Source organism: Sorex fumeus, unplaced genomic scaffold (assembly GCF_029834395.1).
Source record: "Sorex fumeus unplaced genomic scaffold, SorFum_2.1 ptg000006l, whole genome shotgun sequence".
Lineage (NCBI taxonomy): Eukaryota > Metazoa > Chordata > Mammalia > Eulipotyphla > Soricidae > Sorex > Sorex fumeus.
In genome coordinates this window covers 46,569,764-46,590,689 of record NW_026606063.1, presented here as the reverse complement: position 1 = coordinate 46,590,689, position 20,926 = coordinate 46,569,764, and the positions used below count along the sequence as shown (strand labels likewise).

The following is a 20,926-nucleotide window of genomic DNA, read 5'->3' as shown; positions in this document are numbered from 1 at the left end:
ACTGTACACATTGTTTTAATGTTGATTTTAAAATGTGTAATGACTACTAATTATAACCTGCATGTTCAAGTGTGTGTCTTACCCCTTTTTACACATAACCCCTCCTCCCTTGGCTTACCTTCTGTGTGGCTGCCTACCAACACGGTCACTGAATTTCAAGCTAGTGGAGGTTCCACTCTTCTGAACCTTGATTTCTTTGGGCCCGTGGATGACAGTAGCTCTAGCAGCAGCACCACAATCCCAGGTCAGCAGAGTGTTAAAACCACAATTCTAGTTGATTTACTAAAAGCATGACCACATCACTTGACTTTCCTATAAACAAGGAAACAAGTTAGATTGTATTCTCTATGATGTCTTCTAATACTTTACTTTCGTGTATCTATTGTTATTTTCTAGTATCTGACTATTACAAAAGACTTCATGTAAAATGTGTTTCAAGGAAAACTTTCACAAAGTGTAATATTCAGAGCTGAGCATAGTTTCTTGGAATAAACTATCCCTAATGTTCTTATACAATTAAAGGCAGGGTTTGTTTCTTTTTTTTTTTTCCTGAAGGTGGAAATTTTTATATGCTTATTTTTAAGGGCATATTCTGTAAAGCCATTTGAGAAAATACAAGTTTAGAGAAATGAGAATATTTTAGTACACAAAGATCACTTTACATTGTAATACCTGTGATAATAGAACCTTTATAAATTCTAGACTTCAATTAGTTCTTTATTAGTGTTGCTAAATGTATAGGTTCCAAAATACTTGAGTCTAGCTCTTAGTTATATAGTCCATATAGAACTATTACTGTTTTATATAGCTCTTAAATAGAAAGTATACTGTTTTCCATGGAGAAAAAAAAATGTTACAAAAGTTAATAATAGAAAATAATTGCTCTGCGATACTAAAAGCTAGAAATTAAAACTTACTGGAGTGCCTGTTAAATTGTTTAGCCCTGCGAAAGTTCAGTTCATTGACCAAAGGACTAATGTACTTTGTTATTTTCTAACTGAATAAAAAGATTAAAATATAATGGCATTTTTATGTTTATATTTTGTTTAATATGATTTTAATGCATTCCTGTCATCCCAACTTGTGACTTGGTAATCACACCCATGGATCACCAAACAGTTGTTGAGATGCTCTTGCTGCTGATTGCAGATTGCATAGCAAGTGTCCCTCTCTCCTCCCCGAGAGCCACTTACACAGCTGGCCTGGCTCTTTCTCTCCATAACCCTTTCTCCCACTTTCAGCAGCTCAGGGTGTGGGAAGTGGTGGGGAGACCACAAGAGTCAGCTAAGAGTGGGCTTGAAACCTAGAATGCCCTCCAAGATCTGGTTATGGGAGTGGGAGCCCACTCTCAGGAAGCTCCAGGTCCATTTCATAGAATGACTGGATTCCTCAAATCTGAGCCCTGCTAGCAGTTCAGTGTTTCCAAGGTTTCACAAACATACCAAAAAAGCCAATCTCTGTCAACTTTTGTCTTCAGAATATTTTGCCACTTTCTTAAATTATGTTTAAATACTTTTGAGCTTTGGAATGACCTGGGTGAGCTAATTAATTTGTGTTTCTTTTCCCAGAACTTAATGGTGGGGAGGGGGTTGGAGATGACCAAAAACTTATGTATCTGGGTATTTTTTTCCCGCTGTATTCCCACTAATGAATTACAAAGTTCCTATTTAATTTGCTCTCAGCTTTCTTTTTGTCATGAACTATATTATAGCTTAAATGAGGTCACTGTATTTGAATGCCTATAATATGGTTTAAATTAAAATTTTTTTGGTCGCATTTCAATCTCAGTTAAAAAAAACTATTCATAGGAGCACAAATTATCTGACCATATTAAGCAGTACAGAAATGACCTGATAACCAGACGCAGTATATACAACTTCTATGAGTGTAGCTGTTTTAGAAGCTTAGAAGTAATGAAAGTGAAAATTAGCATGCTTAAATGCCGTCCTCATTATTTGGAATCTTTTGAATATTTTTGTTCCGTATTTTTATTAATAATGCTTTACCTGCTATATAAACTTGATCACTATAAATTTGCTTTGGCTTCTTTTTATTGCTATTGGGTTTTGTTAAAACTTAACATCAAGCTACAAGTATCAACATCTTCCTTAGTATTTCATTTCAACACTTGCTTGCACTTTTTCTGACTTGTTTCTGGGAAAGTCATTTTGTCTTAGCTTGCGGTTATTTAATTATTTTGTGTGAGATCTGTGAGGTTGGCATAGAACTTGGTTGACTAGCTTTAGTTATGTAACTAAACTGTCTCATTAAGGTTCTGTTAAGACAAAAACTCTTCTACTTAAAAATATGTACATATATATATGATATGTTAGAATAAGTAGTAAGCTTGAAAAAATATTGCTTCTTAATTTATTATTGATTGGGCTTAAGGGGGGCGGAATTTTGTCTCCCCCGCCCTTTCTGTTTAACAACCAAGTAGCCAGTATTTTACGAATCCAACTGAGTTTTACTAATACTCTCCTGTTGCCAGTCAGAATGCAGTTGTTTATTATGCAGAGGCATCAATTAAAATATTGTGCTTACTTGGAATCTAAATCATTCACTGTGGAGAAAGGGAAGGTACTTCAGTTCATTGGTTCCTTTACAGGCATCTGCTTTTTTTTATACTTTAATCACAGCCTATATGCTACTATAGAAATACAAAGTAAAGGCCATTTAAAATATTTTTAAACTCTACCTTAATGAAAGATTAAGAACTTGGGAGAGTCAACAAACATTTTCTATAGCCTTCCTCCCTTATTCGACATGTTAACTGTGCAAGCTGCTTTTGTTAAATTTCTGTAAACATCTGAGATCTATGTTTGCATCTATTAGTTATCTACATTGTTGGTTAATCATTTTATCTGCTGATCTTCAGAGCTGTTTTAGAAATAATAAGTAAAAATTGATAAAACCACTCTTTGTTATCCTTAAATTACCCTTTTTAGCTCAAGTAATTTACTAGTACCAAAGAGAGTATTGAATTGTTTTTTTGATGATCTTTGTTTTCCAAAGTTTACCTAGAGTTTAAAATACTGCTGTTTTCCATTTTCTAGTCAATTATTTAATGTAAATCTGCATTTAGTGGGAATATAAAATAAGATTATATTTTAGTGAAGTCAAATGAAGGATTTTGGTCGATTTTTACAATAAATCTAACTTGGCTTTATTTTTAACTCTTCTAATGAGATATCTGAGCTGTTAACTCAGATTAGATCAGCTATGTACGAGACACTAGAAATGTAATCCTTGAGGCAAATTTTATTTTATCCGAAAATAGAGTTTTTTTATTCTTTTTTTTTTTTGTAGGGAGGGAGCTCCCAAGCAGTGCTCACAGGGCCTGGAGGCAGGCCCAGTGAGTGTGTTACTCTGGCCTAGTCCTGCTAGAGGCCCCCAGGGTGTTGCTATTGATAGGCTTGGAACCCCCTAGACCCAAGGATTTATCTCAGGAATTCTGCATGCCAGACCTGTGCTCCAGCCTTTGCACTATCTCCCCAATGCTGCTCTTAGACACCTTTTCTATTTTTCTGTTCCCATTCCTAAGAACAGTGTGGGGTATAATTTGATGCTTTAATATTTTCTGCCCTCAGGTGGTTGGAATATAAACAAAAACAAATTTTTTACCATAGTTGAAACTTGGTAGGATCTTCTAGATTATAATATGGCAGAAAAATTGTCAACAAGGTGGGTGGAAAGGGAGATTTAAAAAATGAGATTAACTTGTCAGTTTTGAAAATTGATACATGATCTTTTATAATGAATCATGTGCATTTTATTTTTAAAATAAAACTTTCATATTATAAAATAATCTAGTGGAGGGTATTTTTTTAATTAAAGATTTAAATTTCAGTAATATTTGGATGGTAAAATATGAAGGTTGGTTTTTATAAAAGTAAAATTAAGATCATATTTTATACCAGGGTGGAATTTGGGGTTTTCGCCCCTCTAATTTATAAGAATTCAGAAAAGTGGAATTTAAATTTGAAAAATAAATATGACCTAAAGATGTGTGTTGTGATTGTAAAAGACTCAGATGTTTACAGAATAAATTGCCTTTTGCATCTTGGATTATGGCTAATTGGGTAACCCATTGCAGCTTGCCATCACTGACTATCATTTTATACTATAAGGTGTGGATCCAGAGTTATATGAGTTAACAACTTCTAAGCTGGAAATCTCCACCTCAAGCCTCAAAGTGACTGATGCATTTGCGAGACTCATGTCCACAGTAGAGAAGACAAGCACATCTACCAGGTAAAGAGCTAGTGATCATTACACCTTAATTTTGAATTTGTGTTACACCAAACAGCCCAGGTCGGAAAACACATGTGAAACTCACTTTATATTTGTTGTAAAAAAAAAAAAAATTAAAGCAGTTGGACCTAATTCTAGAAAACAGATTTAAATTATGTTTAATTATGAACTTCATTGGGGCTGGAGCGATAGCACAGCGGGTAGGGCGTTTGCCTTGCACGCGGCTGACACGGCCGACCCGAGTTGGATTCATCCACCCCTCTCATAGAGCCTGGCCAAGCTACCAAGAGTATCTCGCCTGCACGGCAAAGCCTGGCAAGCTCCCCGTGACATATTCGATATGCCAAACACAGTAACAAGTCTCATCATGTTACTGGGCCCGCTCGAGCAAATCAATGAACAACAGGAGGACAGTGACAGTGATGAACTTCATTAGAGCAAAGCTTTTTCAAAAGAGACTAGAAAGAGCAGCTGAATGCTGCTTCTGCCTTCCCCGCCCAGCTTTGTAGGAAAGAATCCTGACTCTTTAGAACAATTTTCTTGTGAGAAAGAATCCTGATTCTCCTAAAGCCATTGTTAAGGGAACTCCCACCCCCTGCCCCGCCTTTGCCTTCATAACTGGTGAGATGATCTTCCTTGAGAAACAGTTGGTGCTTCCAGAGTCACTGAGGCCTGTCTTTTCACTTCTGGCTAAGTTCGCCTGGGAGGGGTCCAATATTATATTTCCAAACTTTCACTTCTGTGCAGCATCTCTGATTTGGGACATAAAAACTTGTTTTATCGAACTTCCTGATAGCCTCTTCAGGGCATGGCCTTCAGGGAAAGTTATGTCATTCTTGGAACCAGATCCAAGAAATGTTACCAGGACTGTATGCTTAAAATTCAGGAAACCTTTAGCTTTACATAATTAGGCACTCAGTGAAGCTATATGTTTGACATTAGCCGTTCGGGGGGGGGGGGGGGGGGGGGGAGGCAGAGGGGTGCACCTAATAATGTAATCATTATGACTTAGGAAACCACTACCACAAAAGTAAATTCTAGTTGACTGGCATACCAACTCTGTACTTATTTCCATTTTCAAATTTACCTATTGCACATGTTGGCAGAAGTATTATAGTTCTATCTTCAGCATTCCACTTATACGTCCAAATCAGTTATATCTTTAAATTTTTCTGTGGAAAATCATGCTGCCTTTTTATCTTGTGAAGAATAATGCCTGCCTTGGGGACTGGAGTGATAGCACAGTGGGTAGGGCATGTTTGCCTTGCATGCGGCTGACCCAGGTTCGATTCCCAGCATCACATGTGGTCCCCTGAGCACTGCCAGGAGTAACCCCTGAGCATCGCCAGGTGTGACCTAAAAAGCAAAAAAAATAAAATAAAATAATGCCTGCCTGTTTGAAAACCATGGCTTGAATTGCTTTTTAAGCTACTGCATTTATGTTTTCATTCAACAGATATTAATATTAATTTTATAGTTATGAAAAGGCTTTTTTTGTTTCTCCCCCCCCCCCCCCCCCACACACACACACACCGCTTTGTTTCTTAAGTATAGAAATCCTTAATTTCTCCTGGGAATGAATTTGTAGCTTATACTTTTTTTTTGTTTTAAATCATACCTACCCAGTGGTGTGCAAGGCTTACAGCTGGCTCTGTGCTCAGGGATCATTCCTGACAGTGCTGGGGGACCATATGTGGTGCTGGATATAAAACCAGTGTTGGTAGGGTGCAAGGCAAGTGCCCTTTGAACTGTACTATTTCTTCAGCCCCAGTTGCATGTTCCTGTTGTCCAAGGATTCTCTGTGTTGGTCTCATTTGCCCTTTTCTTTGTAGTAACATTGCCTGAAGTTCTTAAATCGTATTAGGCAAACCTACTTGTAAGTGAGGCCACTATGAATTTTTTTTCTTATCCTCTAATTTTTTTCTTTCCAAAGAAAGCTGAAATTCTTCTCATATACATTTCTCATGCATTTTTTAATATATATGCTACAAGCTTAACACATATTTAATTTTTTTAAAAGGATGTTTTTATTATTTGGGGTTTCCCTTAGTAGTATCCTTGTAATCTTTCCTACTCTTTCACCTTTTTACATCTACAAGCTCATCAAATGAATGTTAGTAGTTTGTAAAGCCACCGATGAGAATTTATTTTTTATGCCATTAGGAGGAGCTCTAAACCACACTTGTTAAATTACTTGCTTTCCTAACTTTGTAATTCATCCTTAAAATATGCTACACACTAGGGAACTTTACCATCTCCTGTTCGCTTTGTTTTCAGTTTTTTCCCTTTTTATGTCTGAGTATGGAGGAAACTAAAACTGCAGTGTGTGTTCCTGAGTCAGTGTCATTAGCTACATTGAATTACTCTCCAGTACCAATCCAGCTTTGTATTTTCTGTTTTAAGGAAATAGTTACTTGAAAATGGTGAGAAACAGAAGCATGTGCAAGTCTTAGAATTAGAAGGTAATATGATAGAATATCCCCATGATGATTCTCAGTTATACAGGAAAGAAAGAAAACGGAGAATGACCCTAGTTTCAGAAAATGTCACTATCCTTGCTATTTCTAGGTTTGTGCTTACTTTTAAATAAATTAAGCTACAAAAGCTAGAGTCAGGAGTAACCTGTGAGCCCATGAGCACCAACCACTAGGTGTGCCACCCCCCCCCCCCAAAAAAAAAGGAAAGAAATTACTTTCTGATTTTAATTGTTTGGCTTCCAGCAAGTTCGTAGTCATACTGACGTTCATACTAGCCTAATAAATAGTTCCCAGAAATGATACATCTTTTTTTTTGTGGGGTCGTGTGGGGGAGCGTGGGGTCCACACCTGATAGTGCTTGGGTCTTACTCCTGGAGGGGCTCAGGGGATCATATGGGGTGTCAAGGATCAAACTGGTGTTAGCTGTCTGCACAACAAGTACCCTCCCCACTGTACTACCTTACTACCTTCCCTACTCCACATCTTTTTAAAACTTTTTACTTGAGACAAAATCACATACTATAAAATTTACTCCTCAGATGAGTGATTTTCAATATATTCACAAGATTGCATAACCTAACCACTACCTAAATCCGGAACATGTTTATCAACCCAGAAAAGAAACTTCATGCCCTCTAGTAGTTATTCAACAGCCACTGCCTACCCCCTAGCAGCCACTGATCTGCCTTTTTCTTGCTATACATTGAACCCAAATTTGTCTATTTGGATTATTTTATGAATGGAATCACAGCTTTTCAGCCCTTTTGTGCTTAGATTCTTTTACTTAACATTATCAAATTCAACCATGTTATCATGAATCAGTCATTTATTTTTACTTCATTTTTTTCCATTATATGCATATTTCACAGTTTGCTTATTAATATGTGAAAAAACATTTGAACTGTTTTCACTTCTTTTTTCAAATGATTAGGTGCATGCTCTCTCGTTCTCTCTCTCTCATACACACACACACACAAACACACACACACCCCCCTACCCCTGTTTGCTGAGAATCAGTCCCCGTTGGTTGCAGTGCTTGCTCATGTCTCACTAGGAGTCACACTCCTTTAGAGCTATTGCTTGCGTATGGGCTGGAGAGATAGCACAGCAGGTAGGGCGTTTGCCTTGCACACGGCCGACCCGAGTTCGATTCCCAGCATCCCATATGGTCCCCGAGCAGCGCCAGGAGTAACTCCTGAGTGCAGAGCCAGGAGTAACCCCTGTGCATCACCAGGTGTGACCCAAAAAGAAAAAAAAAATCAGAGCCAGCAAAACTGCCGGACAATCAGCAGAGCTACCAAAGTCACACTTCAGCAAGTGCCCTGGAACTTAAGTGAGACTCAGAGCCTTACTCTTAGAAGGTTTGTACTCAGCCACTGAAGTATCCTCCCCAGCCCGCTTTCATTTGGGGCGAGTATGAGTAATGTTGCTAAGAACATTCATATACAAATATTAGTATAGTCAAATGCATTTACGTTTCTTGGTAGTGAAACCACTGGGCCATATGGCAATTCTGTGTTTAACTTTGTAAGGAACTGAGGGTTCTAATTTCTCTTTCTCCCCATGGCTTGTACTGCCTAACTGTTTAGTTGCAGGCATTTCAAATAGTTATGAAATATATGTGAATGTCATTTTGTTTTTATTCTCTAGTGACTGCTCACATTAAGCATCTTTCAGATACTTATTAGCCCACTTAGATATCTTAGTTTTTAAGGATGCATATGATGGTCAGCACTCAAGAAACCCTATAGTGTGGCGATCAAACCTTAGGGCTCTCACATGTAAAACAGGCGCTCCCGCCCTATCACCAGTCCCTGTCTGTCTTCTTTAGAGAAATGTCTCAGTGTCCTTTGCCTGTATTTTAATTGGGGGATGGGGGGGACTGGGTAGGTGGATGGGTTACACCTGGCAGTGCTCAGTTCCTGGCTCTGTTCAGGGGACCAGATATACTACCAGGGATTGAACTAGTTAGTGTCACTTACATGCACCTTATCCCCTGTACTATCTCTCCGGCCCCATGCCTGTTTCTTAATTATATTTTTATTATAAAAATTTACATAAAAAATGGATACAGACCTTTATCGACTAAATGATTTGCAAATATTTAATCTTTGCTGTTTTTATTTTCCACTTTTTGTGTGTGTAGTAGGGAACAAATGCCTCCCTAGCAGTGGCTGAAGGGCCCAGGGCCACACCCAGCAATACTTAGCTTGGCTGTGCTGGTCCCACAGAGCAGTGACCAGACCCTAGCAGTGCTGGGGAGCAAATGGGCCTCCCCAAACCAGGCCTCCTCTCCAGCACCTTGACCTGTATCCTTGGCCTCTTTTTTTTTTCACTTTCTTGATAATGTCCTGTGAAACCCAATAATTTAATATTTATAAAATCCAAATTATATATATTTTGTCGCCTATGCATTAAACCGTCATATCTAAGAGACGATTGCCTATTTCAAGGTCAAGATTAGGAAGATTTATACCTAGGCGCTCTCTCTCTCTCTCTCTCTCTCTCTCTCTCTCTCTCTCTCTCTCTCTTTCTCTCTCTCTCTCTCTCTCCCCCTCCCTCCCTCCCCCCCTTGCATTTTCTATTGTAGCACTGTTCTCCCATTGTTCATCAATTTGCTCAAGCGGGCCCAGTAGTGTCTCCATTGTGAGACTTCTTGTTACTGTGTTTGGCATATCGAATACGTCACAGGGAGCTTGCCAGGCTTTGCCGTGCGAGCAAGCTACTCTTGGTAGCTTGCTGGGCTCTCTGAGGGGGCAGAGGAATCGAACTTGGGTTGGCCATGTCTGCGCGGAGTGCAAGGCAAACAAGCACCCTACCTGCAAGGCAAACAAACACCCTACCTGCTGTGCTATCGCTCTAGCCCATTTTCTACAGTGGCCTCACCAATTTACATTTCAAACAACTGTGTATGAGTTTCTTTCCCTCCATATCTCCTTGCCAGCACTATAGTTTCCCATCTTTTTGATATATGCCCTTTTCATGGGTGTGAAGTACTATCTTGTTTTGATTTGCACTTCCCTAGTAATAAGTAATATTGAGTGTTTTCACCCTGCATCTGTATTTCTTCTTTGGGTTAAGTTGATATTGAGTCCCTAGAGCCTGTCACCTATATTTCTTTCTATGTAGTTTTGGTATCTAAGTCTTTATTCCATTTTGAGTTAAATATTTATACTTGGTATTAAATAAGTGATCATGTTTTTGTATGTGGCATGCTGTTTTCCCCAGCACCATTTGTTGAAGGGAATTTCTCTTCTCCATTTTATGGACTCAGCTCCTTTATCATAAATATTATATGTGAGAATTTGTTTTTGAGCTCTATGTTCTAGCCATGCTCTGTGCCTCTTCATTACAGCACCATACTGTCTTAATTAACATTGCTTTATAATATAGTTGAAAATGAGGAAGCATGGTGCCTCCCTTTCTCTTCTTAGAGTTGATTTAGCTATTCAAGGTCTACTTTTGTTTGTTTTGTTTGTTTGGGGGGCACACCCAGCGCTCAGGGCTTACTCCTGACTTGACACTCAGAGATCACTCCTTGGTGAGTGACCTCTCCTGGCTCAAGGAACCATATGGGGTGCTGGAGATCTAACTGCACAAAGGCAAGTACCCTATATGCTGTAGTATCTCACAGACCCCTGTCTTTTTGGATTCTATTCTATTCATTTCTGCTCTGATTTTTGTTATTTTCTTCCTTTTGCTGACTTCCAGTTGGTGGTTCTTCCTTTTCTGGTTCCTTAAAGTTTAAAATTAGATAATTTATTTGAGACTTTTCTTTTTTATTGTTGTGGAACTGTATAGAAATGAACTCCTTTTTTGTTTGTTTATTTCTGGTTTTGGAGATCACATTCAGAAATGCTTAGAGGCTGCTCCTGGCAGTGCTGAGTGAGGTCCGTATGGGATACCAGGAATTAACCCAGGTTGGCCGAACGCAAGGCCTAATTGTTGTGCTCTCTCCAGCCCCTGAACTCCCTTCTTAATACTGTTTTTGCTTCATATTCTGGAGCCTAATAATTTGTTTCCATTGTTCTCTCAGTTTTTGTATTTCTTGATTTTTTTCCATTGACCCAGGGGTTGTTTGGTCTCTATATTTGGGTTTTTTCTTGTGTTGTTGTTTATTTCTAGTCTCATACAGTTGTCACATAAGATCCTTGTATGATATTATTCTTCATAAATTTATAAAGGTTTCTTGTGTGTCCCAACATATAATCTATCCATTTTGTTTTCTTTAGTTGTTTTGTGTGCTACACCCAATGATGCTCCTGGCTCTGTACTTAGGAATACTCTTGGCAGGCATTGGGGACCATATGGTATGCCAGGGATCGAACCCAGATCGGCTATGTACAAGACAAACACCTACCTATTGTACTATCTCTCCAGCCCCCACTTTTTTCTTTTTTTTTATTTTTAAGAAATTTTATTGTATATAATCTGTCCTTGAGAAGATTTCATGGGCACTTAAGAACAGATACTTCTTTGGTGGTGGAAGTTTATGTGTAGGTTTGTTCTGTCAACCTTTCTATTTTATCTGATATCATTCTTTTCTTTTTAAATTTTATTCTATATACTCTGTCCTTGAGAATAGTCCATGGTATTTAATAAGATTGTGTATTTCTTTGAGGAAAAGTTTCTTTTATTTTCTTTTTTCTTTGCTTTTTTTTTTTTTCCGGGTTCACACCTGGCAATACACAAGGGTTACTCCTGGTTCTGCACTCAGGAATTACTCCTGGCAGTGCTCGGGGCGGGGGGGGGGGGGCATATGGGGTTCTGGGAACCGAACCCAGGTTGGCTGCATGCAAGGCAACACCCTACCTGCTGTACTATCACTCCAGCCCCTGAGGAAAAGTTTCTTTGGGAAAGTTTCTGTATAAATTTGTTAGTCCACCTCTTTGATTAATTCATTTGATGTCATTATTTTCCTATAATTTCTTATAATTTTTTTGGTCTGGACTATCTGTCCATTACTTTAAGTGGTGTCTTGCAATTCTCTACAGTTAATATATTGCTACCTATATGTCTCTTGAGGTCTATCAATAATTGTTTTGTGTATTTGGGTTCCCTTGTGTTGAATACATACATATACTAGTGACATTATGTTTTTCCAGACTGATCCCTTGATAAATATATAATACCTATCACTGATTAATTACTTTTTTTAGTTGGAAGTTTTTTCTGTCAGATATGAAATAGCAGTTTCTATCCTTGCTCCCAGGCTTTCACTCTTTCATTTTCAAAAGCTTATACTTTTCCTTCTTTTTTGGGGGGGGAGTGTGAGTCACACCTGGCAATAATTCAGGACTTACTCCTGGCTCTGCATCCACGCATAACTCCTGGCATGGCTCGGGGGACTATGCAGTGCTGGGGATCGAACCCAGGTTAGCCATGTGCGCAGCAAGAGTCTATCCCTATACTACTTCTTCTCTCTAATTTGAGACTCTGTATAATAGTACAGGTGGATCCTACTTTTTATTCATTCAAAAATCCAGTGGTTTTTGACTAATGATTTCATTCCATTCCGTTCATATTTAGGGTGATTATTGGGCTGGAGCAATAGCACAGCGTTTGCCTGTAGGGTGTTTGCCTTGCATGCGGCCGGCTCCGCCGAGCTGGGTTCGATTCCTCCACCCCTCTTGGAGAGCCTGGCAAGCTACCAAGAGTATCTCGCCCATATGGTAAAGCCTGGCAAGCTACCCATGACATATTCAATAACAACAAGTCTGGGTAACAACAAGTTAATGTTGTTACTGAATACCCATGACATATTCAGTAACAACAGGTCTCACACTGGAGATGTTACTAGGCTCGCTCGAGCAAATCGATGAACAACGGATGGACAGTGCTACAGTGCTATTAATACAATGTTTATTATACCGTTCTACCTTTTAGTTACTGGCTATTGTATGATTTTATTGTTCTTCTTTCATTTGTCTTTGTCTTTCCTGGCTGGTGATTCTTTCCATTTCTTCATCCTTCTAGATGTCCATTCTCTGATTTATAATACAAGCCATGGGTTTATTTTTTTTTCTTTTTCTTTTTTCTTTTTGGGTCACACTTGGCGATGCACAGGGGTCACTCCTGGCTCTGCTCTCAGGAATTAGCCCTGGCGGTGCTCAGGGGACCATATGGGATGCTAGGAATCGAACCCGGATTGGCTGTGTGCAAGGCAAACACCCTACCCGCTGTGCTATCACTCCAGCCCCAGCCATGGATTTATTTCTAACCATGAGAATCTTTTATTGAGCCAGAGAGATAGCTCAGGTGAGAGTGCAATGGCTGTTCTGTGCAAGGCCCTGGGTGTGGTGCCCAACATTGCTCCGTCTCCCTATCCCCAGCACAGACCACAGAGAGCCCGGCCTCCTGCCTGAGTGCTGGATACAGTCTCTGTTTATGAAGCACATCTTCCTACTTCAATCAGCTAATCATAAATTCACTGTACCAATCAGTAACAGCTAAACTGGCTTTATGCTTTCTTCCTCATGTATGTTTTTGTCACATCTCACTGTTTTTGTTCATTATCACTGTCTTCTTGTACAAATTTTTGTTGTCTCTATTTTTTCATGTAGAGTTTGTGTTAACATTTTTTGTTGAGCAAGTCTTGCAGCAAACTCTGTTGTTTGTCCAGAACGTTCTTCTCTATATCTGAATGATAATTTTGCCAGGCAAAGTATTCTTGGCTGGCAGTTTTCATCTTTCAGTAGTGTGACTTTATCATTCCACTCTCTCTAGCCTGTAGGAATTTTGCTGAAATTTGATCAAAGCCCAATAGAGGTGCTTTTGTATGTGATTTATTTTTTTACCTTTGTAGCCTTCAGTATTGGGGGCGGGAGGGAAGGGGTATCACTGATGTTTGATAATTTAACAATGATGTGTTTTGGTGTGGATTTTGTGGTTTGAAATGTGGATCTTCTCTCAGCTTCCTGGACAGCTAAATAAGTTCTTTAGGGTTGGAAAATTCTCAGCTCTTATTTCTCTGAGTGTTGGTCTCTAGGTTTTCTTCTAAGGATTTTATTGAGTCTTATTTCTTTTCAGAGTTAAATTTAAAAAGACCTTAAATTTAGTTCTTTGATTTATTTTGAATACATTGTGAAGTATAGGAATCACACTTCAGTTCTTTGCTTGTGGATATATAGTTGTAGTGGCATTTTCTGTTGAAAATCTGTTCTTTCTCCCCATTAAATGGTCTTGACACTCTTGAGGGCCAGTGAGATAGTACAGATGTTAAGGTTCTTACCGTGCATCCTGCCAACCTCAGTTCAAATTCTCAGCACAACATATGGTCCCCTGAGCACCTCCAAGGATCACTATAGAGCACAGAGCCAAATTATTTCTGAATTTTTTTTATTGTATTTCACAAAAGAAATAAATCATGGATAAAAATAAAATAAAAATTATGTGTTCTAGGACCAAAGTACAGCAGGTATGGCAATTTCCTTGCATGCAGCTGACCCTGGTTTAATCCCTGGAATTCCATATGGCCCCCTAGGCACCACCAGGAGTGATTCCTGAATGCAGAGCCAGGTGTGGCCCATTAAAAAAAAAAAAGTTTGTTTATTTTCTAATTTTAAGATCATCGATAGCACAGTGGTAGGGCGTTTGCCTTGCACGCAGCCAACATGGCCGACCCGGGTTCGATTCCTTCGCCCCTCTCGGAGAGCCCGGCAAGCTACCGAGAGTATCTCGCCCGCCCGGCAGAGCCTGGCAAGCTCCCCGTGATGTATTTGATATGCCAGACACAGTAACAACAAAGTCTCCAATGGAGACGTTACTGGGCCCGCTCGAGCACATCGATGAACAACGGGAGGGCCTTTACTTTACTTACTTACATAATAAAACTTTAAAAAAAATTCCTCAAGTTGTTCTTCTTGATTACTGTCACATCAAAACATGAATAAATTCACATATTATGTATACCTTTTAAAAAATAAATAAATTCATATGAGTTCCAAGTAGTGCCCCTGAAACAGGCTACTGAAAGAAACCTCAGAATAGTCTATTCTTGGGTAAAAATGTCTTTACTCTCCTCCTTTCCCACACCTCAGCTGCACTCCACAAAAGAATTTTATTAGTTGCAATTTTATTTGCAGCTATTTTCAGTAAATTTTTGTCATTACAAAAGCAGTAAGTTCTCTTACAGAAAGTTAGAAAATACAGACCAAAATGAAAATTAAGGTGTGGCTATAGCTTTCAGTCAGAACACATGTCTCTCAATGTAGTGATGTTACCGGCACAAAACAAAACAAACATGCTAACTCCACCCTCGGCCCCTGGACACAGGACAAAAAAGAGTATCACATTCTTGCCACTCAGTTGCTCTAATTTTTTTGTGCTGTTCTTTTAGATGCCTTGCTAAGCTTATATATATACATGTGCCTACTGTTTAAGCCAAAAATAAATGTTTGGCCCATGCCCAGCCGTGTTCAGGGCTTCTCCTGGCTCTCTTAGGGATCACTCCCAGCTGGGATCGGAGGGACCATATGTAGTGCCAGGGATTGAGCCCAGGAAAGCACCCTGCCTGTTGGACTATTGCTCCAGTCCCCAAAACTGTACTTTATAATTCACATTAAATTGAATTTACTCATGCAGTCAGTGATTTCCATTTGCTAGTTTCAACACATTTTCATTTCATCTAATTCCTAGACTATTTTCAGATTTCTCTAACACTGTTTTTTCTCTCTGCTTTGGAAACCAGTATTTAATCTGTTGACCATTATACTGAATGTTAAGGCACTTAAGTCTCCTTTAGCTAGATTGCCCTCGTCTCTTTGTTTTTTGGTGGGTGAGGCATGGTTTGAGCCACACCAGGTGGGGCTCAGAAGCTTTATGCTTTGTGCTTAGGATTCACCTTGTGCGGTGCCAGAAATCAAGCCATAAGTCAGCTGTGTGCTAATAAGCAAGTGCTTTATTTGAGGGGGGTGGGGGGCTAGGTCACACCCAGTGATGCTCAGGGTTTATTCCTGGCTCTGCAGTCAGGAATTACTTCTGGCAGCGCTTCAGAGATTGGGATGCCGGGGATCGAACCTGGGTCAGCCACGTGCAAGGCAAATGCCTCCCCACTGGTACTATCACTCTGGCCCTAGGAAAGCACCTTAACTCCTAGTCTCTCCTGGGCCCCTTTCTCTTTGGAGGCTTTTGTTTGTTTTCAGTTTAATATTAGCTGGCTTAAAAGGGGCCAAAAAGATAGTACAGCGGGTAAGACATTTGCCTTGCATACTGCCAACCTGGGTTTGATCCCAGAGTCTCTGTAGGACACCAAGCACTGCCAGGAGTGGTTCCCAAGTACAGAGCCAGGAGTAACCCTTGAGCATAGCTACGTGTGCCTCTACCCACACACACAAAAAGGACCTTTAAAAGCTGTTTTAAACGTTCTTAAAGTTTTGGAAACCACCAGTTGTCCCAGGACATTGCAGCATTTTGACCTCTGGACTTGTCTCTTTGTTTCCTTTAAGTGGTATTTAATATGCTTCTCTATGACCCTTGTTTCCCATCAGCTGGAAATCATATCTTAAGATTTGTTGATTAGGTATAACATTTTAGCTAGAATATATCATCTTAAAAGACCAATGGCATGTGGTTTATTCTGTCAATGATGGTGCTAAGATTAACCATTGATGAGAGACTAACTTATTCCATTATATACTGAAAGTTTTTCACTCAGGTAACTGGAGCAATGGTACATCAGGTAGAGCGCTTGCCTTGGACAACCAGCCTATCTTGATCCCCGGCATCCCATATGGTACCCAAAAAACACCAAGAGTAAATTCCTAAGTGCAGAGCCAGGAGTAACTCCTGAGCATCACTGGATTTACTCCCGCCCTCCCAAAGTATTTTTCACTCAAACTAAAAAGTAAAATAGGTGTTTTTTCCTTGGAATGATATAACTATCCAATTTCTCAGCAAATGCACCCAAATTTTTGCCACCTTTTAAGAATGATTAAAAATGTAGATTTTAATTTATTTTGATTTATTGCTGCTCAATTCTTCTGAGAACCATAGAATTGAGTTCATTAGTGATTAGCTTCTAACCATTAGAGATTTGGTCTAAAAGTAATATCTGTATCATTGTAACTTTCCTTTATATACATGTATATGTATGTGTGAGTATGTGTGTATATAAGTTTGTTTTTCTTTAATTGATTCACTGTGAGGTACAGAGTTAAAAAGTTGTTCGTGATTGGGTTTCATTCATATAATATTCCAGCACTTGTCCCTTCACCAGTACATATCCCACCAGCAATCTATCAGTGTCCCCAGTTTCCTTCCCCTACCTGCCTTTATCGCAGGCAGTTTTCTTTTCCTGCTTGTGCTCTCTCTCTCTCTCTCTCTCTCTCACTCGCTCTTTCTCACTCTCTCTCCCCCTCCCTCCCCCCCCTTCGTTCCCTCCCCCCCCTTTCTCCTGCCTCCCTCTTTTGAGGATGTTATGGCTTGCAATACAGATACTGAAAGGTTATCATGTATATCCCTTTACCTACTTTCAACACTCAGTTTTTGTTCAGAGTGATCATTTCCAACTATTACTGTAATACTGATCCCTTCTCTATCCTAACTGCCCCCCCTTTTTTTCTAGCTTTTTGGGTCATACCTGGTGATGCTCAAGGGGTGTTACTCCTGGCTCTGCACTCAGAAATCACTCCTGGTGGTGCTTGAGAGACCATGTGGGATGCTGGGGATCGAACCTGGCTTGACCATGTGCAAGGCAAATGCCCTACCCACTGTACTGTTGCTCAGGCCCCCCTTAATTGCCCTTTGGCCTGCACACACTAGTGGCAAGCTTCCAGCCTTTGGTTCCAACCATTCCAACTTCCTGGCCCCTGTTTTTCCTGGCCTTGGATATTAGTCTCATACTTAACTTTATGTATATATCTATGTCCCACAAATGAGTGCGGTCATTCTCTGTTCTTCGCCTTCTAATTTTATTCTATATGTAACATTCTGGGGAAATAGCAAAGTTTGGATTACAGTTTTGTGTTTGTTTTGAGTTACATTTAAGACTCAGTTGTCTTGTCCTGCAGCTCACCTGCTGGGAAGACCTGGGTCACTAGGAATTCTCCCACTCTGTGCTAAGCACCAAACTGCTTACTTCTCACATCAGAAGCCAGTGTAGCAACATGGTACTTACAGGGCACCTGGAGGACCTCTAGGCGTCTCATATTCCCTTTCTCTGAGTCCTTGCTGCTGCCTACATCCTGTTTCAGCAGCTCATCCCAGTTCCACTGCCCTGGGCCTGGGTCTGGGCAAGGTGCGGGCAATGTGTGACCCATGGGCCTGCGACAGGTCCTCCTGAGCTGAAGATTTTCTCTCCTGGAATTCCCCCTCGAGGGCCAAGGAGACCTGAAGTCACATGGCATACAAGGTCTAGTGCCAGATCCACCTTGTTCTTTGTTAAGATAATTTTGATAGTTTCACCTGCAATAAGGGGAACTTCAGTCGGTGGAGTGTTGTTATGATTTTGACGTTGAATTTCTGCTTAGTAACATTTTAAAAGTATGCCCAGATCGAAGCTTCTGGCTTTAATTAAAGCCCTGAGCTGTGCACTCGTACCTGAGAATCATTATTGCACACTTAGTCCTGTGAACATGCTTAAGTCAGGCTGCGTCTGCATAAGAGATTGGGTGTCTGCCACAGGAGGCACATGATAGGCATTGCCCCGTGTGCCAATAACTGGCATCTTGAGAGTAGACTTCCCCCCATTTCCTACAGTAAAGTCATGATGACTACTTTTCTTTCTTCTTTTTTTGATCAATAGGAAACCGAAAAGAGAAGAGCACCTGAGTGAAGAAGCCATCAAGGTGATCGCTAGCCTTCCTGACTTAACGTTCATGCATGCCAAGGTGTTGATGTTCCCAGCCACGCTAACGCCTGCTACCAACTCCCAAGAGAAAGCTGACTGATAACTGATATGAACTGGACAGTTTCCATCGCTTTTCCTTCCCTCTGTACCTTCCCTTTCACCAAAAGCATACCTGCTCTAATTAAAAAACAAAAATCCAAATTCAGCTGATTTGTTGGTAAGCCTCACTAGAGTGGTATACATAGTAATGTATATTTATTTACATACTGAAGTCCTAAATTTATATTAGAAAAAATTGTAAATAATTGGGGGTGAACATTTTTGAAGATTTATTCTTTTTGTGTTGCTGGGGTGTATACATTTATGTCTTTGTGAAATACACTGGTGGTGTCCTTCTTACAAAACTTTTGAAATAAAAAAAAAAAGAAAATTAAAAATTCAAATCTCCACTGTCTGTGAAATCCCCCTTCAGTCTTTTCAGAATACGATAAATGTACAATTAATTTTTCATGTCGTATGTAGAAATATTTTTGCTGTCACAAACAAATAAGCTTCAAAGTCCCCATAGAAACTCCTTATTAATTTGATGTGTGGTGGGTTTGTTTCAGATCTGGCTTTTGTTAACATTTTTGTGCTCCTTTTTAATCTTTTCAATCTGGCTTATTGCTGTTTGACCTTTTGCAAGGTACTTCATCAGTTGCTCTTCTGTTCTAGGGTATGGATCATTGTCAAACTTGATTGGAGGGGTTTAAAGGGATGTGTTTTATTTTCAATCAGTTTGGTTTGGAGAAGGACCAAATTACATGGATGTCTTACAATAAAATTTACTTGTTACTGATTTTTTGTTCTCTTGTACCACTATTTTTTGAGGATTTTGCACAGTGTAAAATGACATAATCATAGATTGCTATGGTTTAGGCTGTATATACAGTAAAAACTATGGGTTTTAAATGTTTGGGGAAATTCCTATGGAAAAAAAGAGACATGTAGAAGAACCTCTAACAAGGTTAATGTGCATGCCTAAGGTCCTTTGAGATTTCAGTGTGTAAATTTCCTTTTAGCTTACACAAAAATAAAATAATTTAAAAGAAATTTAGTCAATGTCTCTCCATACTTTGATATCTGAGGAAATATGTAATGGGTGAAAGTTTTGTTTTAATGTATTTCAGTCCAAAGAAAATCATTTGGTAGGCTTCTACTTTGTTGAAATCAGGAAGAAATCAGGAATCCAGCCCATAAGAATTGGATCAGTATTTTTAGTAGCTATAGTAACTGATAGTAGACCATGAGTTAAAAGAAAGTTCGTTATTACATATCTTTCTCAGAATTGGCATAATTAAGTAGGAGTTTATAGGGAATTGCTTTTCTTTCCAAGAACATATATCATATGAAATTAACTTGTAGAAAATGACCAAAATTTTTTAACTACCATTTATTGGCAGTTGCTTTAGCAGAAAAGTTATGTGACATTTCATTAGAAACAGGCAATCAGCCCAGCAGTGGTGCCCCTCATCTGCTCTAAGAATGTCCCAGTAAGGCCCATTTGCACCTCAGACACTGATTCCTATTCTGTAGGTTCTTACACAGGACATTGGAACAGTTGCCTGAGGAGAATTTACCTATGACCTGGAATGACAGAGCTGACCCTCCAGTCTTTCCTACCATTTCCCCATTTGTGGGGCTAGAGAGGTAGTACAAGGGTTTAAGCATTTGCCTTGCACACAGCTGACTCCTGTTCAATCCCCAGCACCACATATGTCCTTTAGCAGCACCGGGAGTGATCCCTGAACACAGCCCAGTGTGGCCCCAAAACAAATAAAACTCCTCAACTTTTGGATTGTTGTCTTTTGCAAGAATCTTTCTTGCAAACTAGTCACAAATCTGGATTGCCCATTCCCCATGAATGGAAGGGGAAACGGATTCTCAACAGAACTTTACATGTGCCAGTAATTGGAATTTAAAGAGTTGCTTCCATAGTACATTACAACTAAATTATAATACCAGCCTACATTCAGAGCACAGTCACTAGTTTTGTGTGACCATGAGAATGTTGAGCAATATTTGTGAACATTCACTATAGCTTATATCATATTTTTAAAATGGAAATTTTATCTATTTTATGGGACTGATAAATGATAAAGTGTATAACTTGTTGTATGAGGACAGAGTGATAGCTAGAGCATAGCAAAATCTGCGTAGGCCTCTAGAGTCCCGTATATTCAAGAAGCAGACACAGGGGAAAAGGTCCTATATAGTACATTACTGTTTTAAAATACTATTTTAAAGCAGTCAATAAGGTGGGGCCAGAAACAGTACTATAGGTAGGGTGTTTGCTTTATGAGTAGCCAAACTAGTCTCATTCCCAGCATCCCATAGGGTTCCCCAAGCACCACCAAGAGAAATTCCT

At 39.5% G+C, this 20,926-nt stretch overlaps 1 protein-coding gene across 3 annotated transcripts in view; it reads left to right on the top strand.

The window, feature by feature from the left end:
- The window catches only part of AFTPH (aftiphilin), a 71,838-nt gene extending 52,481 nt beyond the window's left edge, over positions 1-19,357 (top strand). Inside the window, exons 8-10 of one of the 3 annotated variants that reach the window (XM_056124877.1) lie at positions 161-244; positions 4,131-4,254; positions 18,475-19,357. In XM_056124877.1, coding sequence (XP_055980852.1) covers positions 161-244; positions 4,131-4,254; positions 18,475-18,619 — 353 coding nt within the window. In that variant the 3' untranslated portion in view covers positions 18,620-19,357. Of the gene's footprint in view, positions 1-70; positions 245-4,130; positions 4,255-18,474 lie in introns of all 3 variants that reach the window. The other 2 variants (XM_056124876.1, XM_056124878.1) reach the window with 2 other exon arrangements.
- Positions 19,358-20,926: the final 1,569 nt, after the last annotated feature.